This window comes from Paramisgurnus dabryanus, chromosome 1, assembly GCF_030506205.2.
Source record: "Paramisgurnus dabryanus chromosome 1, PD_genome_1.1, whole genome shotgun sequence".
Taxonomy (NCBI): Eukaryota; Metazoa; Chordata; class Actinopteri; order Cypriniformes; family Cobitidae; genus Paramisgurnus; species Paramisgurnus dabryanus.
Genome location: NC_133337.1, coordinates 44,825,819 through 44,839,756, shown reverse-complemented (window position 1 = coordinate 44,839,756; position 13,938 = coordinate 44,825,819). Strand labels below are relative to the sequence as shown.

Sequence of the window (13,938 nt, the reverse complement as noted above, 5' to 3'; positions counted from 1 at the left end):
TACCTCTCCTTACACCTAACTGTGATACTTTCTAAATTATGAATCTTTCTCAACTATATTATTAATCAAACCTACACTTAAATTGATAAGAGCAAACGTTGGCGACCACAAGTTGCAACTAATTGGGGGCTGCAACAACGCAAATATACTGGTTCATTTGGCGGAACAAAGTATATAAAGTGGGAGGAGTTGGATCTAGATCCAACCCCGCCCCCTGGATGTTGTGTTCCGCAGTGAGGACCATCTCGAATACTGGGCTTTTTGACGGGGTTCAGGTTCGGCCGAATCCTAGATTTTTTTCCACCGAACCGAACTCTAGGCTTGCGCTACACTGGTTGACGTCACGCGGCCGTTGATTACACACATCGGGTGCTGACGTGGACATGAGCTTTTTCTTTCGGCGAGCCTTAAGGGCCCCTGACATTGACGAGCGGAGCTTTTCTCCCAAAGTTGAATCTCTAACATCTCGACGCTCAGCGGCACCGTTGGTGTACACAACCCCTTAATGTGTTTTACTGTGTTAATGGAATAAGGATGCGAGAAGGATTCGGTATTCGGTTTCGGATTTGGCCGAATCTTAAACAGTGGATTTGGTATTCGGCCGAACCCAAAAAATCTGGATGCGGTGCATCCCTGGTTAAAAACACATTCCGTTACATTAGGTACTATATTAGATAAAGTTGACATTGAAGTTGTTACTCATTGACTGTTAAAACAGTAGCTATAGTATGAATGAATTTGGACATACCGCATAACAAGTTAGTCGTTAACTAGAATGACGTTAAACAAGTGCAATTTAACCACAAGGGACATCTGTTTAATACGTAGTTGCATTTGAATAGGGCTGTGTTACCGCTTTTGGACATTTTTTAATAAAACAATGCTGCATCTTCTTCGTTAGATAATTCCTCTCCCAGGGGCTCACGGGATAGTAAAGGGTCCATTGAATGAACACTTCTGGATCTTGCCGGAAGTAGTAGGTACTTTTCGCCTACTGTTTTTGGAATACCTATTTGGACATACAACTCGCCTCGCCTTAACCTTATGGCTATGTTTATGCAACCGGCCACTGGTCTCAATTCCTAACTGAAATATATTTAACTTGCTATATTAACTTCAGGTATATTGTTTTGCTTTGTCTATCTGACACCATAGATCTACGGCAGCAGTTTTACTGTGGGGCACTGATGTCATTTTTCACAAATATTGACAACCTTGGAGGACAAAAATATCAAAGGTTAAAGGTCAGCACTCTAGGTCACACAACGCTTAAATAGTTATCGGTTTAAAACGCATTCACTTGTGCTTTGTGAATACTTCAGTTCAGAAAAACCCACGACTTGGTATACCCAAAATGTCTGTTTCAATTCACTGTGCCATTGAAATCACTTCGGCCAATCAATTTCACTCCGACCTAAAACAATACGGAAACATTTGCCAGGTTTGTGCCAACGACAACTTGAAGTGTTAGGTACTGCAGCCAACTTACAAATTTGTTTCATTCACATGCAAATCTCAACCATCTGTAAGTTTCAATATTGAAGAGTGAATATGGAAAATAAAGTGAAAACACACGAGGGATCTTTGGACAACTTCACTGGAGTCCCATTTCACTGATTTACTATTCATTCCTTCAAGCGGTTATATAACACTTCAGTCTGTTTCAATGGCAACAATTTGATCGTTTCGTCTCAACCCAGATGCAAGAAGCTCCCTTAGTCTTAATATAATCTCCAAAGTCATGCCAAGCATTTACCACCACTATGATAATGACTCATACAATCACAAACATCTTGCTATTAGTAATCACATATTAATCCATTATGCCCTACTACAAGCCAAGTCTAGGAAAGAAGGCAGGGCATCTCCGTGTAATAAGACCAATGAATAAAGGGGAAAAAGTATTTTTAATATATTTGAAGTTGTAGTTCAACTATAATTTACAACATAACTACTGCCTAAACAAAGTGGGGGAATTTCAAAGGCACATTAAATTAAAATTTAGATAATACATACAGTATATCTCATTGGGATACCAGGGGTTGTAAAGGCTATTTGAAATTCAAATGAGTACAATACCTGTATGACTGCTCTGCTGAAAAAACTACTATAACTTCTAATAGTTTCCATTACAAACAACATCAGCTGTTTACCATTAAAACCATTAACTTTTCTTTATGTAGTGTGACTGGGCCTTTTCCAGTAGGACATGATGGTGTTTTGTTAGTTTCCATTTGCCAAATAACTTACTACCAATAGAACCCAACACAAAGTTCCCATCAAAACCAATGCAATTCCCATTATAACAATTAAATGCATTAAAGTTTCGGATGAATTTAATGGTCCTGCCCACACACACGTTGTCTTTTACATAAAACTAAAGCAAATAAATCCCAAAGACACATATTTGAGATGAAAACTCTATAAATTTAGAAGACTTTGCTTTTTATTTTAAAGTTCTTTAGGACTCTTCCTGAATATTATTTAAAGGCACAACAGCCAAGTTAATGAAATAAAAAGGCTACATCTAAATAAAAGTCTTACCTCTTGCGTATCCAACCTTTGGATCCCAGGAGCCTCAATGCCAAGTTGAGCTTCTCACGCAACAACAATGGACCAAGTTCAATTCAGTTACACTCCAAACAAAAGAGTCTCGAGGGACCAGCGCTCGAGCTTGACAAATGTTTTAAAAGTCCTTCACAAAACCTTGTGGCACAAACACGCGTTTATATGCGGACAGAAGACAAACAACGCGGTATCCAAACGAGCGCGTATCCGTGCTCAGAAGCTTCTCTCACTGATGGCGATGGCGCGCACGAACGCGCTGAAGAGTTCAGACCTCAGGGAGAAGCCCCGCCCACAGCCCCGCCCACGTCGCGTTGCCTGAAAGACTGCGCCCCGCCCCCACTGGCTCAGCATGAGCAACAGTTCATTATGTTGGCTTGAGAAAGCCAACATACTGTTGTTGCACTTAAACTTATTATTATTCCCTCTTCTTTTCTTCTGAGACTAAAATTTCTAACTCTAACTCGTCCTAGAGCTTTCAAGCTACAGCCATCAAACTTTGGACAGACTTTCGGTCTGATCTGACGAGGTGTGCTATATCTTTTCTAACTGATGGGACCTTCCGAATTCCTAAACGGGGCGCTGAAACACCCCAAAATTTCCATTGACTTAACATTGAGACAAACTTTGACGGGTCAAAGCTGCGAGTGAGAAACTTGTAGAAACTTGTGGCTTACCACATTTAAGGAGGCTGACAGGCTGTGTAAGAACATACCTCACAATGGGGTGTAAGCTGTACCCCTGGGGTGTAAGAGGCCCCCAAAATTTCCCATTGACTTATAATGGGGCAGGAAACATGCCCATAAAAGGGAATAAAAGCGTCCCAGATGGAATATCTTCACTTTAGAGGGTCTTAGAGACATGGGGGTGGGCTCATTTTACTCAAGCATCCAATCAGTCTCTTAGGATCACCCCAGAGCTATTAAGCCACGCCCCTAGCAACAATTTTGGGTACCCTAGCAACATCTCCCATAGACTACCATTATAAAAAGCCCAGATGGATATCTTTGCACCAGAGTGTCATAGAGACATAGGGGTGGGCTCATTTTACTCAGGCATCCAATCAGTCTCTTAGGATTCTTATTGAGGTATTAAGCCACGCCCCTAGCAACAAAATATGAAGACCCTAGCAACATAATAAACAAAGCCTTATATCTCTGGATCTGAACATCGTAGAGACACAGGGGTTGGACCGTTTTTCTTGTGGTTTGACGTGTAATCATTATGGGATGCCAATTTTCTCCCTAGCAACCAAACTTAGTACCCTAGCAACGGAATAAACAAAGCCTTATATCTCCGCTTCAGAACATCATAGAGACACGGGGGTTGGACCGTTTTACTTGTGGCTTGAAGTGTGATCATTATGGGATGCCAATTTTCTCCCTAGCAACCAAACTTAGTACCCTAGCAACGGAATAAACAAAGCCTTATATCTCCGCATCAGAACATTGTAGAGACACGGGGGTTGGACCGTTTTACTTGTGGCTTGAAGGGTGATCATTATGGGATGCCAATTTTCTCCCTAGCAACCAAACTTAGTACCCTAGCAACGGAATAAACAAAGCCTTATATCTCCGCATCAGAACATTGTAGAGACACGGGGGTTGGACCGTTTTACTTGTGGCTTGAAGGGTGATCATTATGGGATGCCAATTTTCTCCCTAGCAACCAAACTTAGTACCCTAGCAACGCAATAAATGTTAGCTTCATGCTAGCTTCCTGCTAATAATGCTAGCTTCATGCTAGCTTCATGCTAATCATGCTAACATCATGCTAGCTTCATGCTAATCATGCTAACATCATGCTAGCTTCATGCTAATTATGCTAACTTCATGCTAGCTTCATGCTAATCATGCTAACATCATGCTAGCTTCATGCTTATCATGCTAGCATCATGCTAGCTTCATGCTAATCATGTTAGCATCATGCTAGCTTCATGCTAATCATGCTAGCTTCATGCTAGCTTCATGCTAATCATGCTAACATCATGCTAGCTTCATGCTAATCATGCTAGCATCATGCTAGCTTCATGCTAATCAGGCTAACATCATGCTAGCTTCATGCTAATCATGCTAGCATCATACTAGCTTCATGCTAATCATGCTAGCTTCATGCTAATCATGCTAGCATTATGCTAGCTTCATGCTAATCATGCTAGCATCATGCTAGCTTCATGCTAATCATGCTAGCATCATGCTAGCTTCATGCTAATCATGCTAGCATCATGCTAGCTTCATGCTAATCATGCTAACATCATGCTAGCTTCATGGTAAATCATGCTAGCATCATGCTAGCTTCATGCTAATCATGCTAACATCATGCTAGCTTCATGGTAAATCATGCTACCTTCATACTTAAACATACTAACAGCCAGATAGCCTACTAAACTAAACTTATGTCAAACCGTTTTAAACGTTCAGGCTACGCTTTCTCAAGCCAACATAAAGTTTGTCTTCAAACTTTACTATCTAGTTCACACTAGGTTTATACAAGTTTAAGCTTAAATGTACTGTAGATTTAACTGTTTCCATGCTCTATAAGATAATAGTAAAGCTTTTTAATGACTTTTATTAAAAGTTAACACGTACATAAAACTTAAAAACTATAATAGATAACGGACTTTAAAAATGCTTATTCAAACTGATCCTACTGATTAAAGGTGTGTCTTTATGAACATTTGAAAAAGATCGAAATGTAAAATAATAAAAACACGTTTTTTTTTACCTTTGTAACATTTTTTTTTGCATTTTGGTTTAATACATCTGTAATATTTTTGTGTGTGTATACACATATATATATATATATATATATATATGTATAAAATACTGTACTGTATAATATAATACACTGTATAAAATACTGTGTGCTGTGTATGTAAACGCAAACTCACGAAATGGCTTGTTTGACTTTGTTTTATTTAGAAAATAATATATTTCTGTCATCAGGCCTTCTTATTTATTTATTTTTCTCCAAAGACAGTTTGGCCAGAATCAAAAGACCATTGACAGTTCTTTACCTCCTTCAAGTTAATCTGATTTTTCACATGGTCTAGTACAGCATATACATATTTGATCACAGAGTTCACCCTTGGCACTAAACACTCATTATAATACAATACATCCCGATAGGCAGGCCAAACAATTAATATTTTCCAAAGTCCTTAGATGCAGCTCTGGTGGATAATACTGATAAGGTAAACCACACCACGGGAAAAAAGCACAAAAAATAAACACATTTTTAATTAAACAGAAAAGGTAAAAACAGATGTGTTTACAAAAGTATCCATTGATGTTGAATAAAAAGGCTTGTTTTACATTTGACATTTGACTGTTAAAGCAGAAATCACATGAAACAAATTTGTGAGAAGCACAACTACACACATCCTCTACATCAGCATGTTATATTTTGCAGTGATCGCAGTGCTCATATTTGTCAAGCTTAAAATGAAATGCAGGCTTTTGTGATACAATGTGATACAAATAAACTCTCTTCTCCTTCATGTACATCTCACTATATATTTAATCTTTCCAAAAGAGGATCTTATGGTTTTAGTTCTACACAGATCTTAAAGGCAATGTGTGCAAAGGCCCCACTGTCCCACAAAACAAAACAAAAAAACAGACATTTGTGTGTTCTGTACAATATATCTGCACAACAAATCTTAAATAATGAATAAAATACATTGTTGTACCTTTCACTCATCACACATGTATAACCATAAATCTGGTATGTCAAGGTTCAAAAAGACCATTAAAAACATTACAACACACAGGGCCATTTAAATTAACCCACAGCATCCAAAGCAAACAGTACATACCCAATAGTAAATATTTCTCTAAAAAAGCAAGAAAAACAAAATGTAAGGGGCCCACTGAAATGTATATACTTGTGTTACAGACAGATATGATATGTATGTTCTGTTTTTAATTTATGCAAAAGTTATGCATGTAATAAATCTGTTTAGCTGTTTTAAAAAAAATAACTCCACACTTTAACAGAGCTTTAATACGGCACCTGCTTTGCAAATCGGTTCACAATCTCACCAGAGCTACTAAAACAGGCAATTTCTTTCCAAATGCGCTCTATACAGAGTTAGCAAACACAAGTTAATCAATGAGTTCATATCCAGTTGTAAAACATTACTGTTATTGGCTTCGAAAGCATTTATCCAACTGTTTGAAATGTATAATTAACACAAAACTAACAGATGCAACCACAAACAGGAGATGACAGGAATCACAGCTGTAAAACGTCTTTGGATAGGAGATTTTGAATTATATGCCAGATGGTTTTATATTTAAAGATTGAACAGCTATGTTCCAAGATACCGGCAACTTCAGTTGCCAAAATTCATTATCATGGAAAACTAAATACTGAAGTCCCATTGACAAATTATATTGCAAATCATGCAAAAACATCCCAAATTACCACCAATCTCTCTATGTCTGTTGCTAATTTGTTTTCTTACATTGTGAAAATATTCAAGTATATTGTGTATTCAATATTCTGTATCCACTGTCCTTACTGTATATACCCCGAGATTATATAAGCATTTTTCCTTTTTATATCTGTCTGGCTGGTGCACATTCATCATTAATCTGTCAAAGGCCAATTATTTAAGACATGCAGCACCTGTCTTCTGCACGTTGAAGGAAAAACTTTGATAAGTTCATATTATTGCATGCTCCGATATGTCATATTCCAATTAAAATGGCATTTTCCTGAAACACTTACTTGTCTGCCATTGGTCAAACAAAACAAGAGCACCGACCAAACCTCACACCATTGGTTGACAATATGAGGTTGTCAGACAAACAGAGCGATGTTTTAATAGCACCACAGATGCTTGACTTTTTTAGTAAAAATCAACTTTTAAATGGCTTATTTTAGCTGTCCTTGCACATTAAGATTAAACATACAGAAATCATCTTTACACTTTTTCCTATTCATTTAGATCACTGTAATGAGCAATAGGTAGAACATTTGTTAAAATAGGACACCATTCAGCTCATTTGCTAGATCACTGCATTAGCAGCACAAAGGTTGAGAGTTTGATTCCCACACTCGCTGACAAAAAAGTATATTTTAAATTAACAGTAAGTCACTAATGCATAAAAGTAAATGACACATCGCTGGCTGTGACATCATCACCCAAATACCAGGTATCCTAGTCTCTATACACACTTTATTTTGTCTCCTCATAGATGATATATATACACCACCCATGTGGCTAAATTTGAATAAATGTATACCTTTAACTATGATATAATATGGATTTACTGTAATTGTGGTGCATTTTGGACCAAGCCTCTCTTAATCCCTTAATCATAAATGATTAAGAGCTTGATTTGTTTTAGTTACATAAAGGGATATAACTAGAAAAAACATGTTAAAAAAGTTAAAGATGTAGAGAAACTTGTCTATTTTTTGTATGATGAAAGCGTGTTTCAAATCATATCATGCTTTATTGGCTTTACTCTCTTTGAAATGTGCAATGGATGCTTTCAATATAACATGATATAAACAGGTTTGTTGATCTGATTTACAAACACTAAGCCAAATATCATTTAAAGGGTTCAGATGGATTTTCACAAACAACCAAGTAGTAACAGTGAGGCACCTACACTGTTAAAAAAAGTTGGTTCAACTTAAAAAATTAAGTTACCTGGCTGCCTTTAAATTTTTGAGTTAATTCAACCTAAAAATATTAGTTGACATAACAATTTTTACAAAAAGTTTTTTAGTTTTTAAGTTGAATTAACTCAAAATTTTAAAGCAGCCAGGCACTTATTTTTTAAGTTGAACCAGTAAATCTTTTTTTACAGTGTAGCCTACCATACATGTAATCACGTGCATAACGTAATAATATTACTTTTCTGAAGTAACGGGTAAAGTAACGCATTACTTTTTAAATGTACACATTTATATTTGAGTTACTTTTTCAAATAAGTAATGCAAGTTACTTTTTTAGTTTAATTAATTGGATAAAAAAATTATATACTGAATTAAACTAAACATAGTCACATTATGCACTTTATGCGTACACGCCTATGTGGGAACAGTTTGAGTCAGAAACTGAGAGGGCAGGCCAGAGCTCGACATTTTTGTGATGAAATATGCAATTTCTGAATGCAGAACTTTTCAGTCATAAAAAACACCTGCAATGCCTGAAAGAGATCAAGCCTCAGCCAAGAAAAAGCAATGCAAAAGTAACTAAAAAGTAACGTAAGCATTACTTTCCATGAAATTTTGGGGGGATTAACTTAATATTGTAATGGATTACTTTTAAAAGTACCTTTTCCCAACACGGCATATAATACTCAAATTAGCAAAAAATATAATAACGTTCAGTGAGTGTGATTTTTGTAAAGCAGGGCATGTTCCTGGAAAAAAATTATATTTTTTTTTACTTTTAAATCAAGAGGAAAAATAACTTGCCTTCAAATATCATTCCCATTTAACAGCATTTTTTAATAATCAGCTACAGTAGTAAGCTTTAAATATGTAGTGGGTCGAACCTGCTCAGCTGGATTCTTTTCAAACTGTTGCAACACCTAAAAACTGCAGACAGCGATCTACACTGAGAATGCAACTCGTACACGCGAGTCATGTTCTGACACATTACAGAATGTACCAACTAATGTATTCCTAGAAAATATGGAGTAATTTAATCTGATAAAGCTAGTAAATTAGCCTAATAAATAAATATCCCCAATGTGTGATTTGCATATTTTAGTATAAAATCTATTTAAGACAAAATGACATTCCTGAAAAAAGCCACTTTATAGACTGAATAGATTGCAAAACAACAACTAATCCGATGCTCATTGTGAATATTTTTTTGATGCCACCTCAGTAAAAGCAAAAACCAGCACACCACAGCTATTTTTACGGCAAATTACAGTATGCAACAACCCCATCAGACCACTATATGTTATGTACTATATGCAGGATTTTGGACCAATGAGATTGCTCCAAGGGCGGAGTTACTTAGCACAATGACACTGACGTACAAACCAGGCCTGCTGCTTGTTAATAGTTGTGATTGGTTAGGAAAGACTGGAAACTAAGTTGGGTAATTTATGACATCTTCACCCAGATTTATACACTTATGTAAGGCCCTATGTCTGCCATATGTTTTCGATTGTGTCCAAAGGAAGCGTTGTGCTTAAAAAAAAAATGCCAGCTAGAGTTAAAAAAAAGTTCAGCTGAGCTCATCAATGTCACTTTTCAGTCAGTCGTCCAATTGCAGTGGAGGGGGCGGGACAAATACCACACCGGTGCATCATACAATGCCTGATAAAAAACACAAGTATCAAAGCACAAAGAAATGCTGCCAAGTGCCCATAGTCAGCATTCGCCTGGCGTTTAAATGCACTGGTGAACATACACCCTTAGACATTACCCTTTACCATGTAAAGTTTCCCTGCCAAACGACCTTTTATCAATGTTCAAACCAATAGCTTTTGCAGAAAACCATTTATTTGGGAATATACTGTGTTCAGGCAGACTGAGCGTGTGATTGACCTTGTTTATACATCCAGTAAAATCACTTCACAGAAAAGAAGCAAACAACATCATTAAACCACAAAAATAAGCTGTGCAAGTGCCATGTAGTTCACTGTTGGGTCTCTTAGTCCATTTTCTTCTGTATCTTTAAATGGCTTCTTCAAAGCAAAGTTGTAAATAATCCATATGGTCGAAGTACACAATAGACTCGCTTGGTTGCGTGATCTTCAAGAACTTTTATCTGTTTTGTCCCGTCTTGCCAGATCATCACAGAAACCATATGATAATATCAGCAAAATGACATCACTGGCAGTGTGTGTGTGTGTGTGTGAGATACAGGTGAAAACAGAATCCCTTTAATAGACGCTTTAATGTCCGGTTCTGCTGAGATGCTGTGAAAAAGAGCTCTTCTTTATTAATGGGTGTCTTTTGATGTTTGCGTCCGATGTTAGGGAGGAAGTACAACCTGAAGCTCAGGATGACATCATAGAGTCAAATCAAAAGGAGCAACAAATGACCACGCCCTCTTCATACACGACCACGCTCTCTTCATACAAACCCATTCACCCACACACACACAAACCTGTTGCTAACACTGATGACTCTGAATGCTTAATTCAGAGTAATAGTATAATAGTCAATGAGACTTTGTAGTCTTTCATATTTGGCCTTTGATCTGTCAGCTTCATATGGGAAAATATACTCGTGCTCCTAACCTCGACTTTACAAACACAACCTACATTTCACCTGCGAAAAACATTCAAAACACACATCAGGGTGAAGCACTTCATGTGGCCTTTGGCCTTTTTTCATCGACCTGTGGCCAACTCGATGTGCTAAGTGCAAACAGGTCTTTATCAGAGCGTAGTCTTTAAGTCTTAGATCAGGACGACCTTTGTAAGCTCTCATAATCACTGCGGTACTTTGTCACTTGTTCGAGAACAAAAATACCACTGTTTAAATCTCAAAGCACTGACGTTAGCCACCCCGGCAGTCGAGATTTTCCCGGCTTATTTTTTATTAATCCTTCATGTGTTGGTGCTTTTGTCCAGCATTGTAATATACCGCATGGCGTTGTACTCTTGTACAGGATGCAACAAAACAAAAGATGAAATAATAAAAAGAGACAAACCAAAAAATAAAACCAAGTCATGCAGTTTGCACAAGCAGCACCAAAAAGCAAAACTGTCCAATTGATTGTCTTTCATTGTAAGAAGCCAAACCACAACCGAGCAGAGAAACGAAAAATAAACAATATATTCATCTGCATGTCATTCAGAGCACAAACTAAGTAAAACACAATAATAAAAACCGGCTTGCAATGACAAATAAAGCACAAGAGATCGATGGCTGACGTTTGGCGTCGTTCTTCCAGAGGTGTGAGACTTTGGGAAAGTAAGATATATTCCCGCCTTTGTAATTTTGTTGCTATTTTGATTCAAACAAAAGAGGAGAAGCCAGCGATTTGGCCTCGGGATCCTGGGGCCAAGCTGCTGGGGGGCCGATAAAGTGTGCCGTGCTGACTGGGTGGGTTGGAGCTCTGCTGCTGGGAAGGTGTTGGAGTCCGACTGCCCTTTGGTCGGAAGAGGCTGCCAGTTTGGGGTTGACTCTGAGGGGTTGGGGAGCTGAGCTGCGGTGGGAACGGAGGCAGTGGGGGGAGAGGTGGTGGAGGGGCGGTGTGTTCGGGTTCTCCGGACTCAGATTCGGTGTAGTTGTAGGCCTGCGCTCGTGAGATGCCCTTCTGCTGTCTGCGCCAGGAGTTGTAGTAGGTGGGATCGCTGATGTAGTGGTTGACGAATGAATGGGTCTTCTGTCGGTTAGGGTCCACTTCATACTCGCTGTCACTTCCCTGGGATAAAGAGAGAGATAATTGTGATGGAGATGAAATTTAGTTTTTTTTTAAAAGAGAGCAGAGATGTACCTAGCCCCTAAGGTGACATTGGAGTAAAAAAATCTAAAGTTTAGTTTCATGTGCTCACGTGAAACTTTCATGTGCTCACACGAAAACTTCATTTGCAGAATTTTTTTTAATAATGGGATTTTACTTATCAAGTCATCACTACGGAGCCCCTAAGGGGACATGGAGCAAAAATTAAATAAAGTTTAGTTTGTTTCTTGTGAAACTTTGATGTGCGCTTGTGAAACTATCGCATGCGCACGTGAAACTATCGCGTGCGCTTGTGAACTATCGCATATGCATATGAAACTATCGCGTGCGCACGCGACATCTTATCAAGTCATCATTATGGAGCCCCTAAGGGGACATGGAGCAAAAATTATAAAGTTTAGTTTCGCGTGCGCACCTGAAACTATCGTGTGCGCATGTAAAACTATCGCGTGCGCACGTGAAACTATCGCGTGCGCACAGGAAACGTGAAACTATTGTGTGCGCACGTGAAACTTTCGTGTGCGCTTGTGAAAAGTGTGAAACTATCGCGTACATCTGAAACTATCGCGACATCTTATCAAGTCATCACTAAGGAGCCCCTATTAAATAAAGTTTGGTTTATTTAAAGTTTGGCGAAAGTTTCACAAGCACACACAATAGTTTCAAGTGCGCACGTGATAGTTTCACGTGCGCACGCAAAACTAAACTATATTTAATTTTTGCTCCATGTCCCCTAAGGGGCTCCGTAGTGATGACTTGATAAGATGTCCAAGTAAATTTCACAGAACCAGAGGTTGTGCCACAAATATCTGTTTCTATATTTACATTTCATTGCGCTCTATAGCATCCATTATAATAAAATAAAAAAATTGAGTTTGATTACACTTTCATTTGAATTGAAAACTGTGGGTTAATATGTTATGGGCCGTTGGGTTTTTCTCTTTTTTCTCTTCCTCTTTCTCTATATGAAATGACAAAAGATGCAGTGGTCTTGCAATCTAGAACAATAATCCCATTCATTTTACTGTACAACACTTACAATATCATATTTCTTTTTGATCATGAGACAACACAATAGACCACTCAATCCCCGAACACACACACATACACATACACAACCACATGTGTTGCTAGTCAAAGACGTGCATTTCCAAACAAAAAGAAAGACAAACCAAAGAAAGCACAACAAATTCATCTATCGCAAATGGAACCTCAATGCTATCAGTGCACCTACGGGAACCAATCGCACGCTGCATTTAGGGATTACACCATGATGTGGGTTATATGAACCTAATGGAAAGGACTGGAATGGACAAGCACTTCCTGTCAATCAATGCACAATGCATGTCCTCACCCATTGAGTTGGAAGAGTTTGAAGGCCCCCAGTCTTAAAGGAGAAAACAAGCGCCTCCTAGAGGTAAACAGAGACATGGGGTTTAAAGCAGTACAGTAGGGGCCGTAGTCTTCCACCACATTTTTTTATGGGGCAGAAACAACGGTACAGTACCCTTGCAAAAAGTACTATGGCTGTACCATGGTTTATTGACAATATCAGATGATATAAAGCAGAGGTGTAATGTACTCAAGTATTAGTACATTTTTTAAGTATCTGTACTTTTATCAATCAATTTTAAATCATAATATCATACTTTTTCTTCCACATTAAATATCTTTTAATATTTAATTAGTTACATAAAAAGTACTTAAGTACTTTTACTCAAGTAAAATTACGTTTTTTATAAAAGTAGGCCTATTTATAAGATAGTACAAGATTTTAATGCATTTATGTATTCAATGTAAATAACAGCTTGTTTTTACCAAATGTAATGAAGCGAACAGTACAGTTGAAAAACACTTTGATAAAGTACAAATACTTGAAAAAGTTTACTTAATATAGCAAAAAATACTTGAGTACTTTACACCTTTGATATAAGGTAAGGTCAACCATTAGTGAGGTTTAGTTGGCATTTTTAGCA

General features: G+C 37.8%; 2 protein-coding genes across 5 annotated transcripts in view; both read right to left on the bottom strand.

Moving 5' to 3' along the window:
• Nucleotides 1-2,817, bottom strand: part of cdc42ep4b (CDC42 effector protein (Rho GTPase binding) 4b) — a 28,366-nt gene extending 25,549 nt beyond the window's left edge. The window contains exon 1 of the mRNA XM_065262408.2: nucleotides 2,545-2,817. The gene's annotated coding sequence lies outside the window, so the exon portion shown is untranslated. The remainder of the gene's footprint in view (nucleotides 1-2,544) is intronic.
• A 7,208-nt stretch (nucleotides 2,818-10,025) lies between these two features.
• The window catches only part of sdk2b (sidekick cell adhesion molecule 2b), a 428,287-nt gene continuing 424,374 nt past the window's right edge, over nucleotides 10,026-13,938 (bottom strand). For 2 of the 4 annotated variants that reach the window (XM_065262638.2, XM_065262640.2), the window contains exons 45-46: nucleotides 13,317-13,373; nucleotides 10,026-11,923 (exon numbers count right to left, since the gene is read on the bottom strand). In XM_065262638.2, coding sequence (XP_065118710.2) covers nucleotides 11,513-11,923; nucleotides 13,317-13,373 — 468 coding nt within the window. In that variant the 3' untranslated portion in view covers nucleotides 10,026-11,512. The remainder of the gene's footprint in view (nucleotides 11,924-13,316; nucleotides 13,374-13,938) is intronic. The other 2 variants (XM_065262641.2, XM_065262642.2) reach the window with 1 other exon arrangement.